The sequence below is a fragment of the Silene latifolia genome, chromosome 7 (assembly GCF_048544455.1).
Source record: "Silene latifolia isolate original U9 population chromosome 7, ASM4854445v1, whole genome shotgun sequence".
Taxonomy (NCBI): domain Eukaryota; kingdom Viridiplantae; phylum Streptophyta; class Magnoliopsida; order Caryophyllales; family Caryophyllaceae; genus Silene; species Silene latifolia.
Window position 1 is genome coordinate 115,565,780 of NC_133532.1, and position 21,128 is coordinate 115,586,907.

At 35.9% G+C, this 21,128-nt stretch overlaps 4 protein-coding genes across 4 annotated transcripts; 3 read left to right on the top strand and 1 right to left on the bottom strand.

Moving 5' to 3' along the window:
* Nucleotides 1-244: 244 nt before the first annotated feature.
* LOC141592632 (tyrosine decarboxylase 1-like) lies at nt 245-3,923 on the top strand. The gene is made up of 3 exons (XM_074413372.1): nt 245-965; nt 1,770-2,150; nt 2,985-3,923. The coding sequence occupies exons 1-3, from the start codon at nt 500-502 to the stop codon at nt 3,620-3,622; spliced, it is 1,485 nt and encodes a 494-aa protein (XP_074269473.1). The 5' UTR covers nt 245-499; the 3' UTR covers nt 3,623-3,923.
* Nucleotides 3,924-4,161: 238 nt separating this feature from the next.
* LOC141592634 (uncharacterized) lies at nt 4,162-7,627 on the bottom strand. Its single transcript, XM_074413374.1, has 3 exons — nt 7,257-7,627; nt 5,478-5,659; nt 4,162-4,807 (listed from the first exon to the last, which is right to left on the bottom strand). Exons 1-3 carry the CDS (start codon nt 7,533-7,535, stop codon nt 4,423-4,425), a joined length of 846 nt encoding a protein of 281 aa, XP_074269475.1. The 5' UTR covers nt 7,536-7,627; the 3' UTR covers nt 4,162-4,422.
* A 1,211-nt stretch (nt 7,628-8,838) lies between these two features.
* On the top strand, nt 8,839-12,659 carry LOC141592627 (uncharacterized). Its single transcript, XM_074413369.1, has 5 exons — nt 8,839-9,161; nt 9,889-10,044; nt 10,120-10,292; nt 10,590-12,159; nt 12,269-12,659. The coding sequence occupies exons 1-5, from the start codon at nt 9,027-9,029 to the stop codon at nt 12,323-12,325; spliced, it is 2,091 nt and encodes a 696-aa protein (XP_074269470.1). The 5' UTR covers nt 8,839-9,026; the 3' UTR covers nt 12,326-12,659.
* A 206-nt stretch (nt 12,660-12,865) lies between these two features.
* Nucleotides 12,866-16,095, top strand: LOC141592636 (protein SYM1-like). Its single transcript, XM_074413376.1, has 4 exons — nt 12,866-13,297; nt 14,817-15,045; nt 15,180-15,304; nt 15,653-16,095. The coding sequence occupies exons 1-4, from the start codon at nt 12,920-12,922 to the stop codon at nt 15,731-15,733; spliced, it is 813 nt and encodes a 270-aa protein (XP_074269477.1). The 5' UTR covers nt 12,866-12,919; the 3' UTR covers nt 15,734-16,095.
* Nucleotides 16,096-21,128: the final 5,033 nt, after the last annotated feature.

The window sequence follows — 21,128 nt, forward strand, 5'->3', positions numbered from 1 at the left end:
TCTATTTACTGACTTCAGCCACCATGGTTGTTAAATGCATACTTGTAGTTATCAAATTTTTGGGGTGATATTTCTTTATTTCATCGCGCTCCCGAAAAGGATAGACATGTGCCCTAAGTATTGGATTTTCATACACCGCGAATAATAAGACGACACATGCCATTTTTTGTTTAGTTACAAGTCAAAAACATTTTCTTTTAAAGTTATACGTAATAAATTTGATCAAGCCTTTTTTTTCCTTTAAAACCGTCGTCTTTGGTACGAGAAGGCGGAATAAAATGGAATGGAGTTTATTTGATAGTATGGGGTATGGGATTCTAAAGAATTGGGTTTTAATTTCCAAATTTTCCAAACCAAACAATGGAATGAATCAAATCCATTCCGTTTGTGCTACTTAACTACTCATCACTCATGGGGTCATCGCCATTCGTTTGCAATTTACTATAAATTGAACTTGAGAGTTCACTCACAACTCGTAAACACAATTAAACCCAAAAAAATGGATTCTAACTCTCATCTAATGGAATTTAAACCATTAGACACAAACACATTACACAATGAAACTTCCAAAGCAATAGACTTTTTAGCCAAGTACTACAATGATGTCGAAAAATATCCAGTACGATGTCAATTTGAACCCGGTTATCTTAGAGAGCTCGTACCGGATTCTGCTCCGTCATTACCCGAACACGTAGATAAAATAATCGAGGATATTAATACAAAGGTAGTCCCGGGCTTAACTCATTGGCAAAGTCCTAATTTCTTTGCTTATTTTCCAGCTAGTGTAAGCAATGCTGGATTACTGGGAGAGATACTTTGCTCCGGACTCAATGTCGTGGGTTTTAGTTGGATTTCATCCCCGGCCGCCACCGAGCTCGAGGCTATTGTTATGGATTGGATGGCAAAATTGTTGAATCTTCCTCAAGAGTTCTTGTTTTCCGGTGGCGGAGGCGGTGTCATGCATGGTACGTACTTTGATTATCATTTTAACTAATTAGAATATCTCATAATAAATTTATTAGGATGTCATTGAACAATCTTATCTATATAAAATATAATAACATTTCGAGTATCCTCATGCGTCCACGTCATCATATTCCGGTTTTTTTTTCTAACAGTAAAAGTGGGATCCGCATCAAATAATCTGGAATTAATTTTGCGAAAACCGCCATATTTTGTACATAGAGTAGGTCTCCTGAGAGACGGTCTCTTAATAAGCTTTATTGAGAGACCATTGTACAATTTTAAGAAAAAGTGGTACTAAAGGTAATAAAATAGGTACAAATCATGATTAATGATAAAATGGGTACATTTATTATGTAAATAGGTACGAAAATACTATGTCACGATCAACCATAAAAGAGGTATGAAATACAAATAAAAGGGTACGAAAGATTGGTCTCTCAATAACTTAGTGAGAGACCGTCTCTCCCAAATTTTAGTGTTGTACATAAATGTTTACGTTTATTTTTGTACGTAAATATTAATGAATAAGGAATAGTGAATAATTTAAATAAAAAATAATTTCGTCCAAATTTTTACTACAATAATAAATTACATTTATCTTTAGAAGTAATCTCGTGCACATTGCGCAGAGTTAAGACTAGTTTAAATAAAAAATGGTATCACAGATAATAGAATACGTTTATTATGAAAAGATTTACGAAATTAGAGTCATTTTAACCCATCAATCAACATTAAAAAGGTTTCGAACAACACATAAAAAGTTACGGAGGAGTAATACTAGGTAGTTAATTTGTTTCCGACAGGGAGTACAAGTGAAGCTTTCGTGTGTACTCTGGCGGCAGCAAGAGATCGAGTGTTGGACAAACACGGCTCGGAAAAGATAACTAAGTTGGTAGTTTACGCTTCGGACCAAACCCACTTTTCATTCCAAAAAGCCGTTAAACTTGTGGGAATTCCACCTCAAAATTTTAGAGTTATCCCAACTTCATCATCACAAGACTTTGCACTATCACCGTTGCTTTTGAAGACGGCTATTGAAGGCGATATCGCCCAAGGTTTGGTTCCTCTGTATGTCTGTGCCACTGTTGGCACCACCCCGTCTAATTCCGTTGACCCTGTACATGACTTGGGCTTCGTTGCTAGGGATTATGGTGTGTGGCTTCATGTTGATGCGGCTTATGCAGGTATTCATATCTTATATATTAAGTCTTCTGTTAGGCGGTTTTACATTAATATAATGGTAAAACGGATCTAAGCACAGCCCTATTAGTGGGTAAAAGTGGTTACTAAAAGATTCCGTTTTATGATAAATTTGTGTAAAACCGTCTTACACATGTATTTTTTATATTCAAATGTCTAAGGCTCCGTTTGGCAAGGCATTTCAGGCACCTGATTTGGTCAAAGTAGTTTATTTGACCAAGATTTCAGGTAACTTATTTTTTTGTAAGCGTTTGACAAGTAGCTTATTTAACCAAATAAGTTACTTAAAATGAAATGCTACCTAGAGGAGCATTTGAGATTTCAGATACCTGATTTGATTTAATTTTCCGCTTTTACCCTTTAAATTTATATTATTAAATAATTATCATATCCTTTTACATCATTTCATCAAAATCAGTTATCTTTTCAGTTAGTTTATCTTTTCAGTTAGTTTGCCAAACACTTTTGTATATAATCAGCTAGCTTATCAGTTCCTAATTTTCAGCTACCTTATCAGTTACCTTTTCAAGTTTCTGTTAGCTTTTCAGTTTTCAGCTAACTTTTTAGGTTTCAGCTACCTTTTCAGTTAATTTTTCCAACCAGAGCCTAAATGTCCAAATCATAGAAGCAAAGTAACAATACACCTTGTTAAAATCTAAGGTAAACCAGCTCAAAAATACTCGACTTGAGAGTTACCAAGCAAAATAATTGTCTCGATTCCAATCGGATTGATCCGTTTACCAAATATAACCAACTTTCGAAACTTAAAACACAAAAATAGATGTGAGAATCTCACTCGTGTTTAATTGTTGATGCAGGAAGTGCTTGTATATGTCCAGAATATAGGCACTACTTGGACGGAGTCGACCTCGTCGATTCCATTAGCATGAACTTACACAAATGGCTCCTAACAAACCTCGATTGCTCATGCCTATGGCTCAAGACCCCTAAAACATTAGTCGATTCACTTTCGACAAAGGCCGAACTCTTAAAAAATAAAGCAACCGACATAGGGAATGTAATAGATTACAAGGACTGGCAAATTGGCATAGGTCGTCGATTTCGAGCTCTTAAGCTATGGATAGTAATTTCCCGATATGGTTCGGCTAACTTGATTGCTCATATAAGAAGTGACATAGAGTTGGCCAAGTATTTCGAATCACTGATCGAGCAAGACACAAGATTCGAGCTAGTGGTGCCCCGGAAATTCGCTTTGGTTTGCTTTAGGCTAACGCCGACTGGAGTTGATGCAAGTGGAAATGTGATGAACCAAAAATTACTTGAAGATATAAACTGCAGTGGTGAAGCATTCATGACTCATGCAATGTTAGGAGGTACCTTTGCCATACGATGTGCTATCGGAGGAAGTTTAACGGAAAAGAATCACATTGATAAGCTTTGGAACCTTATTCAAGACAAGGCTACTAAGAGGGTGGAGGCTTATTTAATGCATTGATGGCAATCTATGCCCACTCGATGTATATTGACACAAATCCTCTACATGGTACCCTCGCGTTTTTCTACATGACACCCCTCGTTTTACACTTTCCACACCGTGAGAGTTGAGACAGTTCATTTCTACAGAAGAATTATTCATTTGATTCTAATAAATGAGTAGTCTTTTTAGATAATAGGACCGTCTCACAGTGTGAGACCGTCTCACCCAATAATTACTTATCTATGATATGTATAAGAATTATTCATTTGATTAAAATTGTTTGTTGCTTTAAATAGTAATATTTCAACTCAATTGTTCAGTTTTTTGGACTGATTATACTTTAGTATCCTAAGGTTTTTCAATGGTGATTTGAGGTTTAAGATTTTTCTTACCTAGAAGTCCAGAACTTCTGGAGTTATGGTGCAAGATCACAAAAAAAAACATAATAATAGAATAACGTGTGAAACTTAATCAACACAGTAGTAGTGTAGTACCATGCCAATCTTGCAAAGATGAGAAAGGCGAAAAAAGAAAAAAGAAAAAAAGAAAAAAAGAAATGTACCAAGTCATGGTGAATGCTTTTACAAAACTGGTGGAATGCCGGAATGGCGAAAGTTTACATACACAAGCCAAACATATATTACAAAATTACACTACTAATACTATCAAGAGGGTGTGCTCAGATCAACCACTACAAGATAGTACTATAAGTCTACAGCATACTAAACGTCATAGAATAAGCCTATCTCAGTTACAATCTAGATGGGACACATGTCATACAAGTTTGAGTTACAATACGATATGAATCGTCTCTTTAACTAAGAGCCGAGTATGATACAAGAACGACAGTATGGGCATTCTCCACAAGTCTGAAGCCATGGATACAAACATAAAGTATGAAATCTATGACCACATGGTAGACTTACCAGCTCGTTACCTTCAACCAAGTTCTCCAAACATATACTGCATTCATTTGAAGAGTTGGTCGTTGAGGTAATTTGGTCTCCGACAAAAACCTCATGGTGAAGCTGAGAGAGGGTTTCTTTTGAGAGACCGAGGGGTTTCTTGTTTGTTTCTTCGGCAGGTGATTGAGTTGGAAAGGAATTAGCAGTTGGAGGCTCTATGAAACCGCTGGTTTCCCAATCAGCATCAACGACCCAGAAGTCGTTGCAGTTGAAGCTTGGTGATTGTTCCCTTCTTTGCCTACAATCAGACAAGGCAATTAGAAGTATATTAGTAATAATATTAGTCCTACATTACAAACTTAGCGAATTGTGGGGATACCTTAAGTGCGTGTTTTGTAAGACGTAATCATGACTCAATCATATAATGACTTTAATGAGATCTTTAGTAGTTAAAATGAGCGTCATTTCGAGTTTTTACTTCCAAGGCCATGCCTGTGTCCAACAGTACGACAAGATACTCACGGATATGGGGCATTTACCAATGGGGACTTGCATGAAAAGTCAAGAGACTGGTATATGAAATACATAGTACGGAGTATGATTTTTCATGATAATAGATTAGCAAACGTAATCTTCGACACACATACACGAGCCTTGAGTAGCATAAGAGATGTCATAAAGAGGGCAGATAAGAATGAAGAAGAATGAGAGGAGGCGGTTGAATGTTATCCTCGTCACAATGAGATTGGATATCGATTTGATTGAAGAAATTACCATTGTTTGACTAAACTCAAGTAAACATCATTAATATTCATTACACCATCAACTGTAATCAACACTATCTTCCTCGACACCCCTCTTAACCCCCTTCATTTTCTACCTTGTACTACATTGTAATTGGGATTACTACTATTGAACAAGCCCTGGGATTTTGTAAAAAAAAGAGGAAAAATAAATAAATTGCCAACCTGGATCCAGAAACAGAAACACTTCTTAATCTTTGAAGAAGCCTTTCTCTAGCGAGCAACACAGGACCCGGAAGCCTGTTATTTCTGGAGAATCTTCTACTTATATCCCGCACAGTTTCTCCATTGTTAATAACTTGTGATGAAGACTCACCAGCACATTCTGTCTGCTGCAGCTCGCTCTCCTGAATGAAAACATATGAAGCCACAAGCATGTTAAGTCTATACAATCCAATTAAAAAATATTGTCATACACCACTCACACTCTTATGACTTACAAGCGATCTTCTATACCAAAGGGCAGCAGCTCAAATCTCAAAAGTAAGATTCACAATTTTACATTCTCTGCCAAGAGAGGGTTGGGGGTGGATAACAAATGCATATAATGCTCTAAAGGTTTATACTGCGACCTTTTAAAAACAAATGAAACTTGAATAGTTGAGTATACTGGTTCATACAGCAACAATTGTAAAAAACGACGACGATAATACCACAGTGACCTAAGAGCTCCTATAACTTGGGTTGGATATAAGTAGCCTCACTCTCCCGCAACTTGAATACACTGGTTTGTATAGGGGTGTCTCAGACCAGAAAACTTGTGACCTTGCTAGACCTCAAAACTTAAGATACTTCCTTCGGTGTCTTCATGTACGTATCAGTAATAAGATAAAACTCTCTATGTTTCAGAAATACATTTTATTTTCGTATTTATACAAGATACTGTATATACTTCAAGGAGCGGAAACAATAACAAACATAAACGTATTGGTATTTTCAATAGTACATTTTATAGATTCTTGTACCAAATGGAATATGGAGGTATTTCTGAAACCGAAGGAGTATGCTCCACAAACATACTCAGCTAGTATCGAATCTCCTAAACAACAGTAGCTAAATCCCAAACAACCCAACAACCATCTGACAAAGACTGCAAAAGCCCCAAAGGAGTACCATCAAGCTTAGTTATCGGCTCATCGTAAAATTTGGCCACATGAAGATCCTAACAGGCTCAAATAAGATAAGTCCATGAGATATTTGTCACACCCTGTATTAAATTTATTGCACACAATTGGCACACCAACTTCTGAACAACAAAGTTACATCATAATCAATCAGATCGTCGCTCAATCAATTCTCACACCAACTTTCTATCACACACAACACAATTCATCAACTAACTCAAATCGACCAATCAATTTCTACAAACATCATAATCATCAAGTTTATCTTTATACTGGATATTTACCTTTCATTTTTTTAAACTATTGCACACAATTTTCACCCCAAACAACAAACCGAAATCATAATTAACCAGATCGTTGCTCAACCAATCCTCACACTAATTTCCGAAATCAATTAAATAATCGCACACAATTCAAAACAATTTTCAATTAACCAATCGAAAAATAGAAACATCATCTCATTCAATTTATCAAACTATTGCACAGAAGTATCACACCCATTTTCTGACAAAAAAAACGAAATCAAAATCAACCAGATCATCTCTCAATCAATTTTCACACAAATTACCAAAATCAATCAAATAATGGCACAATTCATCAACATATTTCAATTAACCAATCAATAGCTAGAAATTTCATAATCATTCAGCTCATCATTAAATAAATAAACTGTATATTTATCAATAAAAAAACAATCAATCAATTATCACACAGATTTTCAAAATCAACAAAATAATCGCACACAATTCAACAATAAATGCAATCAACAAGCATCATAATCATCGAAAATTAATGGATTCATCATAAGAGAGGAAATTACCGGAAGAGGAGGAGAGAGAAAGGAAGAGCGAGAAGGCGGACGAGTGCGATCATCTTCATCGAGAAACGTGTGACGGCGGCGATGACGATGGTGATCGGCGGTACTACGGCGATGATTGCGGTGGTCGGAATTGCTAGGGTTTGCTTCAGATGTTGATGAAGAAGATGAGATTGAGGAGGAGGAGGAGGAGGAGGAGGAGGAGGAGGAGGAGGATGGGTTCTGGGAGGTTCGAGAAGATCGTGAAGTTATGCCATAGAAGAAGACGGAAGAGCCTGGCATTGAAAGGGAAAGCTGTTTTTTTTACCAGAGCGTTGATGAGAGAGATATTTAGAGAGATGGGATGGGGAAAATCGAAGGTGGTTAAAATGAGGAAAATGTTAAATTTGGCACACAATTTTACAAATGACTTGCTATTTTTTACACATTTTAACTTAAACAAATTTTTATAATTTTCCGATCTTGTCCCCCTCTTTTCACCCACACAAGAAAATCGAACCTTACTCTTAATCCTGACCACCCCTCCCCCACAACCCACCTAGACCACCGTGGTCAGGCGGCGACCAACGACGACCACCAATATATAACTTATTCCCCCACTAAGACACTAACCCCAACAACCTTCATCGTTCGTCCCTCGACTTATAAATGTTCTTGCCCTCAAATCATCTCCTCAAATCATCTCCTCAAATCAAACACAAATCATTGTGAACACTAACCCTAATTCCAAATCAAACCCAAATTATGTACAACAATTTCAAAGAAAAAGCAATCGAATACATGTTATGTCATGCCAAATTGAGCTTGTTAATTGGAAGGTCAACTGAGTGACCATGCCAAATCTGCCTAGTTTTATTTACAAAATGACAACCAAATCTGGGCCACTAATTAAATCATGCCTGGGCAATGGGGCAATACCCGTACTTGAGTTGTACCGGACATGGCTATCTAAAGGTGGCAATTGAGGCAGTTGAGTCGGGTTTGGGTTGAGATAAGTTGGGTTCAGATCAGATTGGGTCAGCCTATCCTTTGGGGTTGAGTCAGGTTTGGATCAGGTCGTTATCGGGTCGGGTCATTTCGGGTCAAATGATTTATCAGTTCTGGTTGGGTTTGGGCCGGGTCATTATCGGGTCCGGGTACTTTATCGCATTAATTCAATTTTTTACTATTAAATTTAGTTTTTAACATTATTTGGTTTAGTTACTTCATTATTAGGCCAAACGTATCAATTTAAACATTAAATCACTTTTATTTTTATCAATATTAAGCTTAATAATTGTCGGGTCATCAATTTAATCGGGTCGAGTTCGTGTCACTGATTATCGGGTCATGTCGGATTATAGGACGTCATCGGGTTGGATTGGTTTCGGGTCACAAAATTCTCATATTGGGTCGGATCTGACTTGCCAGCTCTAGGCTACCCGCTACCCCCAATGACCCGCGGCCCATACCAAACCCATTCCCTACATAGCGAGCGATTGGGATTGGAGACAACGGATGAAGAAGAGACAAACATGAAATTCGACCGTTGGAACTATTTCCCGTAACGGATACTTTTAATTCCACTCAAAATTCACTCACTCTCACATTTCTCCACTCCAACACACTCAACAATACTTAACAAAATATTTCAATCTTGTTTATTCATCTCACAAAATTCCTTAACACAAACCCTAGATTAACAATCTTGTTTTTCTCATTCTTACCATCAAAATAATTCGATTTTGTGAAATTATAATCCAAGGTTAACACACAAAATCTGCAGAAAAAACCATGGATTTAGGATGCATTGATTTGGGTTGCATTTCACCATCTGATGAAAAATCAACTACACAATCTTCTTCATCTCATCGAATTCATACTGTTGATTCTACTGAATCTTTCTCTTCTGCTACTAAGATTTCTAAGGTATTTTCTTTTTTTATTTCTTAAATTTTCATGGAGATTCAGTTGAAATTTTGGGGTTTTTTTAGTTGCTAGTCTTGGTACGGTTTTGAGTAATGTTGTGTTCTGTTGAGTGTGTATTCTTGTAATACGAGAAATTCTTGGGTACACCGGGTGTTGTCGTACACCAATTCAATGGGAATATTAAAATTGAAAACATTCATGAATATTGTAGCGGAATTTAAAATTCTTAGGGTTTAGGGTTTAAGGCCTAAACCAATGGGAATATTAGACTTGAAAGCGTTTTACGTGAATATTGAAGCGGAATATATAATTGGTTGAGGCCTACCGTAATGTCCTACACCCGGTGTGCCTAAGAATTTTTCGGGTATTCTGTGAAAATAAGTCGATTTGTTTGGGAATGTATTTCTGATAATAAATTAGGGTTTCAAGTTAATCTTGATTATTAGCCTGATTGTAATTTGTAGTTGCCTCAATTTACTGCAATGTGATCTTAAATCAAGAGTTGGTATGCGCATAAAACACTGTAATTCTTGATACTTATGCAATCGAGCGATTAATTACCAAATGTTGATGCTAATACACTTTGATGCTTAATTGAAATATGCATCCGGCGGTAGATTGGTGAATTAGCAATTTTTTGAATGATTTATGATGAATTAGTTGGTTTCTGAAAATGATAATTGGTTCTGAATGTACTGTAACATTTTCACTGATTTGGGAATTGTAGAATAAATCACCTAAGGGTAGCCCTCCATCTGGTAATGCCTTAAAGCGGGTCACGTCTCAAATTAAGAAGCCGCTTCATCGTAAATCCTCTCCAATTAATTGGTTTCCTCGCAAGAAGGTCGATTCCTACTTGAAGAGGAAAATTAAACTACTACAGGTAGATTTCCTGTTTTGTTAATGGGTTGCTCTGAAGGTTAAATTAGTTAACTGGTGTAATTCTGTTGCATTACAGGAAGCCGGGGGAATGAATGATACTCTTGATGAGACGCTGGGTCACACGAATCCTCATTACTGTAGGGTGCTACGAGAGAAAATGGCTGCGAAAGAGGCGGCTTGTAAAGTGATGGAGGCTCGAAAAGCTGCTATGGTTGAAGCATCTTGGTGTAGAATTCTTCAAGCAGCCAGGTAGTTTTTCTCGTATAGCTTAGAACCAACTTGATTGTGGTTGTCGTGTTAAAATTAGTAAGACGGTCTTGCTGTATAGGTGGTGATTCAGTGTTTTACGGTGTGTTTTGATATTTTATGTTGAAAATCTATGCTGCTCAGACTCGACTCTACTATTTAACAAAAATGAACATATTTTTGGCTTAAAATGATGTCCAAGTTAGACTCGGCTATTTGATTTTGGTCGTTGTAAAAACACGAGTAAGATAGAGCACTACGTCCCAATGTTGTTGATTGTATGGTGCTACTGCTTTACAGAATTCCGAGCAAAGAAGCAGATGCTCTACTGATACAAGCAGAGAAAGAAGTATCAGAGGCAATAGAAGCTGCAAAAGCAAAAGGAGTGATCATGTATGACACACCAGACCGTCCTCGGAAACATTTTGAGATAAAAACATCCTCTACTACTGGCAAAGGATCTACAACTCACACTGTAAAAGCATCATTTGAGACGGCTTTTGAGGTGGATAAGCAAGTAGCAGCTGCAGTCAAAACAGCTTTCGTCAGGCTTGCCCACCGTACTTCCTGTAACAAAGAAGAATTCAGAGACATGTTGAGGAAAATCAGTGAAAACCCTGATACTCAGGAAATATCCGAGTCTGACACTGGGTCTGAAATAGAGGCGGTAGCAGGAACCCTCGATGACAGTCCTAAATCTGAAAGGAGAAGCAAGAAGAAGTCGAGCCCTCAGAAATTTACTGGGCCAAAACTTGTCAATATGATGCTTGAAAGGCTTAAATGCCTAAAAGAAGAGGAACTTGCTTCTCTTGCTACCATTGTTGCCACCTGCGGGCTGAATGCGGCTTTATCTGAGATTGGAAGTCATAATATGTCACGAGATAAATTTGAGACCACTAGTATTGAGCAATTCATGCATGGTACAGTGAAGCAGAAGCAAGCTGAACCTGAACTACCCAGTTTGGACAAGTTTTTGGTTAAGAAAATGACACGACTTGAAAAGGAAGTGCAAGAGGCTAAGAATGCTAGTAAGGCAGAGTTAAATAAAGATAATGATGGGAAGAATGATAAATCTGAACATGTAAATGGTACCGTAGATAGCGAAAAAGATGCTTCTGATAATATTCCGGACTTGGGAAGTGTCTTCATCAAGCATTCATCAAAACTCGAGAAAGAAATTGAAGAAGCAAAGAGAAATCAGAGGTCATTGGACATGGGAGTGGTTAACAAAGGCAGAGGTCGGCAACAAAAACAAGAAGACGGTGAGGTTCCCAGTTTGGACAAGTTCTTGGTGAAGCATGTAACAAAACTTGAAAGAGCGGTCCAGGAGGCCAAGCGAGAAAGAGAGAAGGAAAATGTTGACTCTAATAGGAATGGAAAAGAAGTCGGGGATAAAAATGATGGGAAAGAGAACAGTCTTGACCAGATCTTTGTAAAACCTTTGCACGGGTTGGACAGGGAGAAAATTAAATCGTCTCAAGAAAAGGACAGTGAAAAGTGGAAGTACATCAAGAAGCAGGAAGGAAAACCTAATGAAAATCAATGTGAGAGTTTGGATAAATGTTTGATCAAGCATGTTTCTAGATTAGAGAAAGCGAAAATGGATCTTGGTACTAAAGAGTTTTTTGAAGTAAAGAAAAAGGATACCGTGCCACAGCTAGAATCAACAGTTGGGTTGGAGCAAATCCTTGTTAAGCCCCCGAAGTCAAGAATAGAAAAAGAGAATACTGTCGAGTCCAAATCGGAAGGTGGAAACAAATACACTACAATATCTCGACGTGAAGCAAGGGAAAGAGAGTTACTAGAATCCTGGGGAGGCATGGGGTTGGGCTCTATGCGGCCTCATGTTTCAAGACTCCAACGAGACAAGGCAAGTGAACAATAAATTTTATTGCAATATGTTATTTTTTTGGTGTATGAGACGGCCTATGTTATTGTTGTTCGGAACTGACAGTTTTGTAAAACACTGACCCTTTCAGGCTGCTTGGGTTAAAGCTGAAGAGGAGGAGAAACACGCAGCCCTGCAGGAGCAGTGAGCAGTAGTCTGAGTTTCCTACATACATAAACACATCGTTTTGCACAGTTCCCGTTTGTCTCTATTTCATTACATTGTTTATGATTTGTGTATGATTAGTTGATTACCATTACCACATAATTAGTTAGGACTTCTCTTGGGAATTATTCCTGTTTGTCTCGATTTTATTACCTTGTTTATTAATTGTTTCCGGTCATATCTTACCTATTCTTCTTGGATCGGCCATATCACTGGTTTATTGTTGTTGATTAGATCGGCCAAGCACACTACTTTTTACAGAAGTGTTGTTTGGTTGATCAAAGAAATTGCAACTTCCCGTGACTCTTCGTGTGAAATAAGTTCTCTCTACCTTCTTCGCGTGATTTTACCAGCTAAATCAGGTGAGGTCGTCCATTAAACTAACTTCCAAGTGAGTAAAAGACGGACTGATTACGACAATGGTTTTATTATTATACTGGAATCAATCGGAGCGGTTGAACCACTTCTGTTGGCTGTTCAACAAACAATAACGGCCCATAAACATATCCCAAATATAATACACTCAAACAATAACTACCTACCCCAAACACTCTCTCTCTCTCTTCTAACAGTAAAAATGGCGACAATATTTAGGAAGAAACAATACCTAGTAACAAACTGTCGCCACTATTACGATAATTATACTAAAAATAATCATTTAATTTATAATCATATAACAAAATCTGGTGCACAACAACAGCATTATGCAAAGTATTATTCCAGGTTATCTAATTTGTTTAGGAGGTCCGGAAAAGATGTTCATGTCCCTGCTCCTTTTGTATTACCTTCAAAGGTTTCTGGGTTTTGTTCTTCATCATCAACGAATACCGCGGCGACGGTGTTTACGAGAATTGGGTTTGTTGGGTGGTATTTGGGTTTGATTAAATCTCGCCCTCTTCTTACTAAGAGTCTTACTTCTTCCCTTATTTACGCCGCCGCTGATGTTACCTCCCAGGTATTTTATTTTTCGTTTGTCTCAAATTGTTAATTTTTTCTCGTGTTAGATTTTTCCGCTTCGTTTTGGGTTGTATTGTGTTGATTTGCTGAATTAGTTACTCTTTGGATGGGGACATTGTGTTGATAATTGCGATTTTAGTACCCCGTATCAGTGTGGTTAGTTAAGAACCTTCGAAGGGTTGGACAGGGAGTCTTTCCTCGTTGATATTATGATTCGTAGTCATGTAACAAGGATTTTGCCTTTGTGTGTCAAGATTAGTCTTTTTTTCTTTCTGGGGCGAGAATTAGTAGGCTTGTATTCATCAAATAATGGGGAGCCTATATAATATATACGAGAAATCTCTATACAAGCGTATTAAGCATGTATCGCGCAGTGCTACAGTCTGAAAGCCAGTATATACTTGGATGTGTAAGCTCAGTTGATGCTGGCTCTTCCCTCTATTGTGGAGCCATCTCACATCCCGTCTAAAGGACCAGGGAGCACAATTACATCCGTACTACCTCAAAACTTCACTGCACAGCTGTAATTGTATAGCTGCATTGAACTATGATGGTTAAAAGTTAAATCAAAATTTTATTAAAAAAAAATGCAGTAGTTGGTGTCTTATTATAAAAACTTGGGAGCAGATTTGGAACATACAGTAATTGTATAGCTGCATTGAACTATATCAAGCTAATTTTGCAGTTGTTTGAAAAAGCTCTTAAAACATCTACACCAGCAGCAGATCCTACAAACCGGCATACGTTATTGGGCCCAGACAGGAAATGATAGGATTTATGAGAATAACATGGTCATTTCTTTTCATATTCTGGGTGAAAGATGGTCCTTGGTCCCATTGATTGTTGGAATGTAGATGTTTTTGGATTTTCATCGCAGTATAACTGTGATATAAAGTACCGAGAAGTGTACCCAATATTGATAAAGAAGGCGTATGCAGGCCTTAATGCCCCCATGAAGCTATTTCTGTTTAATTTTCTCTGAGAATGCATGAAGTCCGTGATCGTAGTTTAGTCACTTTTGCAGGGTTAAATCTACATCAGAAACTAGATCACATATATAACATTTGGAGATCATGAAAATAGTGGTTTGTATGGGAAACATGGGATAGAGATAAGGTGGCCAAGGAAGAAGAACAGAATGGCGAGAATAATGGTGGAGCAAAGGCGGAGGGGTAGCATTATGGGACGCAATATTTTCAATTTTTTTTCTTGTATCAATGCTTGTAACCCCGAACTTTTCAGACCTCCCTTTTTGCTCTCCAAAATCATTTTTTTTGGCTCGTGAATGAAAATATGATTTTTGTTCCATGAATAACTTAGATTTTGGTAAATATTACAGTACGTTTTTCTATTATGTGACTTGGAAAATATGTGCCAGTGTGAATGAAATATATCAGTAATTTCCTCCCTCGTCTATATTACTTTTCCTTATTACTTTATGTTGTCCGCCTTGTTAAAGTTTACTGTTTGCATAAGATGAAAGTTGATTAACAATGGTGTAATTTTGATTTCTGCAGACAATTGCACTGCCATCGTCTGAGTCATATGATTTTATCAGAACATTGCGTATGGCTGGATATGGGTTAGTGGGTTCAGGACCTACCCTACATTATTGGTTTAATTTCATGTCGAAAGTCCTTCCTGGACGAGATGTACTCGCCACAGCAAAGAAGATGATTTTAGGGCAAGTAGTTTACGGACCTGTTATGATTGTTGTTTTCTTCTCGCTGAATGCTGCTCTCCAAGGTACGCTTCCTGTATAAATTCTATTCCCTTTTCCACCCATTATGACTGTTAAGAGTGTTTCAACTGAATTTTGTGATTTATTTTGAACAGACAAAATATCATTATGCTTAATTCCATTTATGCCGATTATGTAGGTGAAAATGCCAAAGAAATTGTTGCCAGATTGAGACGGGACTTTTTTCCAACAATTCGAAATTGTCTGATATACTGGCCAGTTTGTGATTTCATCACTTTCAGATTTCCTCCAGTTCACTTACAGGTAATTTTCTACCTTTGGAAGACATTCTCCCTTAGCACATCCCTAACGGGATAATAATACTCCGATACGAAGGGTATTAAATCTCGGCTTGATTGGTTTGCCTTATCTCTGTCTTTTTTGCACCATCAATGTGACTGATAACTCGGTAGCATGGGTTTTTCATGACTTAGATATAGCGTCTTGCCTAATATAGAGCTAATGAACAAATAACCAAAACTATGTGGATGCTTAACTTAATCGGTACCCTTATTTAAACATATGGTTAATGGCAGGCTCCGACATGTGAGACTGTTTCATACCCTTACAAGTTTTTCTAACATGTTCAAGTGAATTGCGCGTTTTGTACAGCCACTGGTGAGCAACGGCTTTTCATTTGTGTGGACGGTGTACATGACATACATGGCAAGCTTGGAGAAAGCAACGGAATGATGATGTCGTTTACATATATCATATCGACACAAAGTCCTCAAGAAAGGTCGTCGATATAGAAGCTAGACCATTTTCTGAACAGTTTAGGCATGCACCAGAAAAGGTTACTAGCTACTAGCTGCAAGTTTCATTGGGAAAATGTACAAACATTTTTGACCCCAATCAATTGAGATTATTTACATTTGTTGTAGCTTATTTCAGAATTATACAGACGATTTGACCTATCAAATGAGATTATTTACATATGCAGTAGTAGTAGTCGTCGTCATCGTCAGAGGATGAGGTTTCTATAATACTATTGTAATTTATGACCAGTGTCCGTTTTCCCAGAGCTGTCAATCGATCCAATAAGTTTGTATCAACATTGCCCTTGTTGGTTTAGTTTTTTTTTTTTTTTTTTTACAGCTGTAAATAAAGGGTTTTTATACAGCTGGTTTAGGTTAAGGGTAAGATTATTGGTAGTCTTAAGACAAGACTCACTAAAAACTACCAATATAAGTCTTGAGACAAGCCTCACTAAAAACTACCAATAATCTACTCTAGTCTTAACAAAGTCTTAAGTTGAGTCTTGGAAATCCAAGACTCACCTTTCCAAGACTCAACTTAAGACTTTGGGTGAGTCTTGACCCCACCTTAAAAGAGAAATTAACCAATGAGTGAATCACATGTGTCGTTTGTTTTTTGTGGAAAAAAGAAGTAAAGTGGAAAAGTAGAGTCTGGGGTGAGTCTGATGGATAATGTATAAAGTTTGAGGTGAGTCTGAGGTGGGTCTGAACAATAAAGAAATAATAAAAGTTAGTGGAAAACTAATGTGGCAGAGTCTTAAGACTTGAGAGAGTCTTACTGATAATCTCACCTTAATGGTTCGTTTGAGTTTTGTTAGGTTCAGTTTGGCTCAAAAATGGGTTGTTTCGAGTTTCAATAACTAATTTTTGGGTAGTCATTAGGTCATTATTCGATGTAAGAATGCACGGTGAATAATAGTCCAAAGGTGCACATCACATCTTATTTGGATTGTATTATAACGGCGTCGAGTCGGGTTTTCTTTCGGAATTGTTTCTTTTGTAAATATAATACTCGGTTGTCTCGATGTATTTTCTCTGCCTTAATCATTTGAAGTATATTACTCTGCATATATTCTCTATTTATACATTTTGACCAATCAATCAATTTAGAGAAAATGTAGCACCCTAGACAGTAAAAACTGTGCATTCTTACATCGAACTGTTCATAAAATACTTAAAGTTCACGAGCATTTGATTTATCCTAAGAAGCAGTTATTAACATATACGAACTACGAAGTAGTATCACATTTTCTGAGTTGGTAACAAACAATTTTAGAAATCAATATTCATCTCGTACTTCGAGTTAACTTTGAATCTGCTGCCCATTCTCTAAATTTTGCGCATGTAATTAATTGGAAGCAGGAGAATGAAATTTAAGTGTCTTCCAAGGATTTGGGATCAAATTGTAAACATTAAAATAGTACGTGTAAAATAGTAGTACGTGTAAGTGTATAACTACTAGTAGTAGTACTACTTAGTATAATTTAATCTTAACTTGATTTTCTACAGCCAACAATATCATGAGGAATCGGTAAAGTTACGAGAGTGGTGTTCATAAACTGAATTCAAATCCCGTCAACATTAAAATCGCTCTTATAACTCCTTTAAACATACAAATACAATAACTAATTGTGAAGCTTTGAACTTTGAAGGATATATCTAGTTATTGTTAATGAACCCCTTGAGTTGAATGAGTTCATTTAAACTGATTAAGTTTTCGATCTGAACTCTTACTTAATATCTATCGCCCTTTAGATGTTATTATTAATATTGGCGGTACGAGGGGATTAGTAGGGATAAATAGACACTCACTTCCAAAACAATGATAATATTGAAATTTGTAGAAAAAATTTCCTTGCCGTGACTTTTTAGACTTAGCCATTTCTTTTGATTGAAACTAATCGATCAACTAAATCGAACTTATAGGATCGAATCGAATCAATTGAACTTATAGGATCCGAATGAATCGAACTTATAGAATCGAATCGAATCGAACTTATAGGTTCTGGAATCAACTTATAGGATCTCGAATCGAACTTAAATTAAGTGAGGTATAAGATCTCGAATCAACTTATAGGATCGAATTGAATCGAATCAACTTATAGGATCGAATCGAACTTATAAGATCGAACTAAATGAACTTATAGGATCTCGAATCGAATCGAACTTATAGGATCGAATCAATCAATCAACTTATAGGATCTCGAATCGAATCGAATCGAATCAACTTATAGGATCTGAACTGAACTTAAATTAAGTGACTTTAAGTCCAAAAGAACAGGGCCTTAATTTTGCTGAATTAAACTAAATTGAACTTATAAGAACTTAATTACTTTTCGAATTTATAGGAGCTGAATTGAACTTATAAGAGGATGAACTTATAGAAAAACGGGTATGAAGTGATCTAAACTATTCTGAACTGAACTAATAGAAGCTGAACTAAACTTAATTTATAGGAGCTCAATTGAACTTAAAAAATGACTTTAAGTCTAAAAGAACAGAGCTTAATTCGTATCATCTGAATTTGAATATGATACACAATAAGTGTATTCGTTATACAACATCTGTATAACACCGTTTTAATCATATCCGTTTTATATAATATCCGTGTAAAACCGTCTTATAGACTAATTACATCGGTAACTGTGCTTAAGGAGGTAGGAAAGGCAACCCCACTTGATTGGCGGTTGATGCAACCTCTACATACTACTTTTGGGGTTGCTTTGGTTTGCTTCAGTTAACCGCACTTTGCACATAAGCATCAATGTTTCACATGATTTGATTAATTAAATGCACTAATTATAGTGTTCTTTTTAGCAAAATGATTATTCTTCACCAATACCACTAATATATAGGTGTGACAATCATGATTCATTTATACTCGTATTGTGAGAGTACTATTTGCTTTTACACTCATTTTTCAGATTACAACACATTTATTGAAATAGATGAGAGTGTAATTATGATCCAATTTATTGCTAATTAATTGGTACAACTCATAAAAGAGAGAGACCAGAGAGATTGAATTCATAAACACTATTTGGTCAAGGATCCAAGGCAAAATGTTAAATCTTATAATTTTAGTGATTTTAGAATAAGGATGATTCTCAACCAGCCACAAATGCACCCATTTAAACTAAAAAAAAATTTAGAATTAAGAATAATGTATATTAAAGATAACAATTCATATTAAGATTTGAATTACTGAATTTATAAAAAAAAAATCAAATTTCATGTTGTGTTTAATTTGTTGGTGCCTAGTTTGGTTTAGTTTTTTTCAGCTAAAAGAAGCTGAACTGAATTGAATGGGGTTGGAGTAATAGTTAAACTAAACTAAACTGGACAGAAGAGATAAACTGAATTAAGTTGAGTTGAAATGAGGTGAAATTAAGTAAGAGTCTTACTTTGCTCCTAATTCAACGATAGACCTTTTTTATAAGGTAATAAAACTAGATTGATCCTCTAAGGTATGACCAACATATCTCATCCTTTCGAATGATTGAAGTAAGTTGAAGTCACCGCACTTTCAAACCATCTCAAAAGAGTTGAACATGAATATTCAATAGTAGCCATAAAGTCGGCAACTTTGTTGGTTTTATGAAAGCAATGTTTAATTATCATTTCATCAAAGAACTGATGATCTAATTAATTTCACGTCTTTGATAATACTAGAAATTTCTGAAGCAAATTGTCAAATACTACAGATTGAGTTGATAACACGTAAATTATCACATTCCACAATTAATTTTGAGATTACTAAATATTTAGCTGCTAAAATACCTTGAAAAGTTTCCAATGATAGACTTGCTAAACACTCAAAAACATCACTTAGATAATTTTATGGATACTTAATTTGCCTACAATATTTACCATGCTTCCATGAGCGAACGAGGGCAAACGGTCTAGTAAGAGCAGGACGGTAAGAATTGTGATTTAGCTAAAACATCGTCTGTACCCTTAGAATTATAAACAAACATTAGACACGATAATTTTATTATCTTACTTTAAATTCAAATGTTACTAATTTTTTTTTTTGCTCTCTAGTCCGAATATTATAGATTCTTCATTTCTGATACATAGACATACTAGATAGTATCTCTCATTTGATACTAGTGTTCTTGATAGCACCAATCATGCATGTCTTATAATTTGTCAATGACATTATAATACAACTAATTAACTAATTATTAATCCTTAATTATTTAAACATCATATAAAGCAAATTGTAAGAGTTTTTTTTTTTTTTACTTTTGTAACTACTTGATTAATTAGATACAATAGTGAATAATGTCTCATTTTTCTATAGTCAATAAGTACAAATAATTGTACGATTTTATTCAAAACATTGTTGAAAAATCATCGTTATATGTTATACCCATATCATTAATTAATTGATTATATGCTTTGGATTCTTCTCAAATACCCCCACCCCTACAGTTGAAAATAATTATCCTCTTCGATTCATAATATAATTACTGTTACCTCACACAACAACCTTAAAAATATAATATTGAGCTTGTTGGATTAGTCACAATATCTATATTTCTTTATTAAAAGTCAAATGTCTTTATTTGCATCTAAATTATAACTATATTATAAGCCCTCGTTTGTCACCTCTTTCATTCACAAGAAGGGACGTACTAAAGCAACATTACAACTAAAGTGCTAACAAACTTATTAGGTTCTTAATCACCATATATTAACCTACCGACTTTAGAGAAACAGTCTTTTAATAAGTTATTGAGAGATCGCTTTGTTTGTATCATTCGTGTATTATCATACCATTTTTATTCTTGATTGTACTCTGTATATTAAGATAACTCTTTTATTTGGTACATATTTTCTTTACAACCGTACTTATTTTATCATATATTGTAATCATTTTTATTAGTACACATTAATACGTACCTATTGTATTACATTTTATACCATTTTTAATTCAAATTGTAATAAATCTCTCAATAAATTTTTTTTTTTGTAAAGGGAGCATGAGGGCGAGTTTGATGCTGATTGCTGACGGAATTCGAACCCATGTCATGAATATCACCTCTCATGACTTTTTTACCAGACAAGTAGTCTCTCCGGAGACTTATTACTAAAATTACATAATATAATGCATGAATATATGAGGGTCTTTTAATAAGGAAAAAGGGTAAATTAGGGAAAGTGGGAAATGGTAATAGAAATATAATAAGGTGGGATGGCGTTGTATAATGACATTTGCAAGCTAAGCTTTAACCAATTTGATTTGATAAGTTTAGTTTGTTTAATTAAGATGTGCCGTCTTATTCCTTTAATCCTTCCTTTTTAGCGCTTTCTTAATTTGCTTT

What these genes read in the sequence shown, in the direction of transcription:
- LOC141592632 (XM_074413372.1), top strand. Translation starts at nt 500, where the DNA reads ATGGATTCTAACTCTCATCTAATGGAATTTAAACCATTAGACACAAAC. An exon ending in CGGAGGCGGTGTCATGCATG is followed by an intron (nt 966 to 1,769) that starts GTACGTACTTTG and finishes TGTTTCCGACAG; the next exon opens with GGAGTACAAGTGAAGCTTTC. An exon ending in TGTTGATGCGGCTTATGCAG is followed by an intron (nt 2,151 to 2,984) that starts GTATTCATATCT and finishes TTGTTGATGCAG; the next exon opens with GAAGTGCTTGTATATGTCCA.
- LOC141592634 (XM_074413374.1), bottom strand. Translation starts at nt 7,535, where the DNA reads ATGCCAGGCTCTTCCGTCTTCTTCTATGGCATAACTTCACGATCTTCT. An exon ending in TTCTCTCTCCTCCTCTTCCG is followed by an intron (nt 5,660 to 7,256) that starts GTAATTTCCTCT and finishes GTTTTCATTCAG; the next exon opens with GAGAGCGAGCTGCAGCAGAC. An exon ending in GTTTCTGTTTCTGGATCCAG is followed by an intron (nt 4,808 to 5,477) that starts GTTGGCAATTTA and finishes GTCTGATTGTAG; the next exon opens with GCAAAGAAGGGAACAATCAC.
- LOC141592627 (XM_074413369.1), top strand. Translation starts at nt 9,027, where the DNA reads ATGGATTTAGGATGCATTGATTTGGGTTGCATTTCACCATCTGATGAA. An exon ending in CTGCTACTAAGATTTCTAAG is followed by an intron (nt 9,162 to 9,888) that starts GTATTTTCTTTT and finishes TGGGAATTGTAG; the next exon opens with AATAAATCACCTAAGGGTAG. An exon ending in AGAATTCTTCAAGCAGCCAG is followed by an intron (nt 10,293 to 10,589) that starts GTAGTTTTTCTC and finishes ACTGCTTTACAG; the next exon opens with AATTCCGAGCAAAGAAGCAG.
- LOC141592636 (XM_074413376.1), top strand. Translation starts at nt 12,920, where the DNA reads ATGGCGACAATATTTAGGAAGAAACAATACCTAGTAACAAACTGTCGC. An exon ending in CCGCTGATGTTACCTCCCAG is followed by an intron (nt 13,298 to 14,816) that starts GTATTTTATTTT and finishes TGATTTCTGCAG; the next exon opens with ACAATTGCACTGCCATCGTC. An exon ending in GCTGAATGCTGCTCTCCAAG is followed by an intron (nt 15,046 to 15,179) that starts GTACGCTTCCTG and finishes CCGATTATGTAG; the next exon opens with GTGAAAATGCCAAAGAAATT.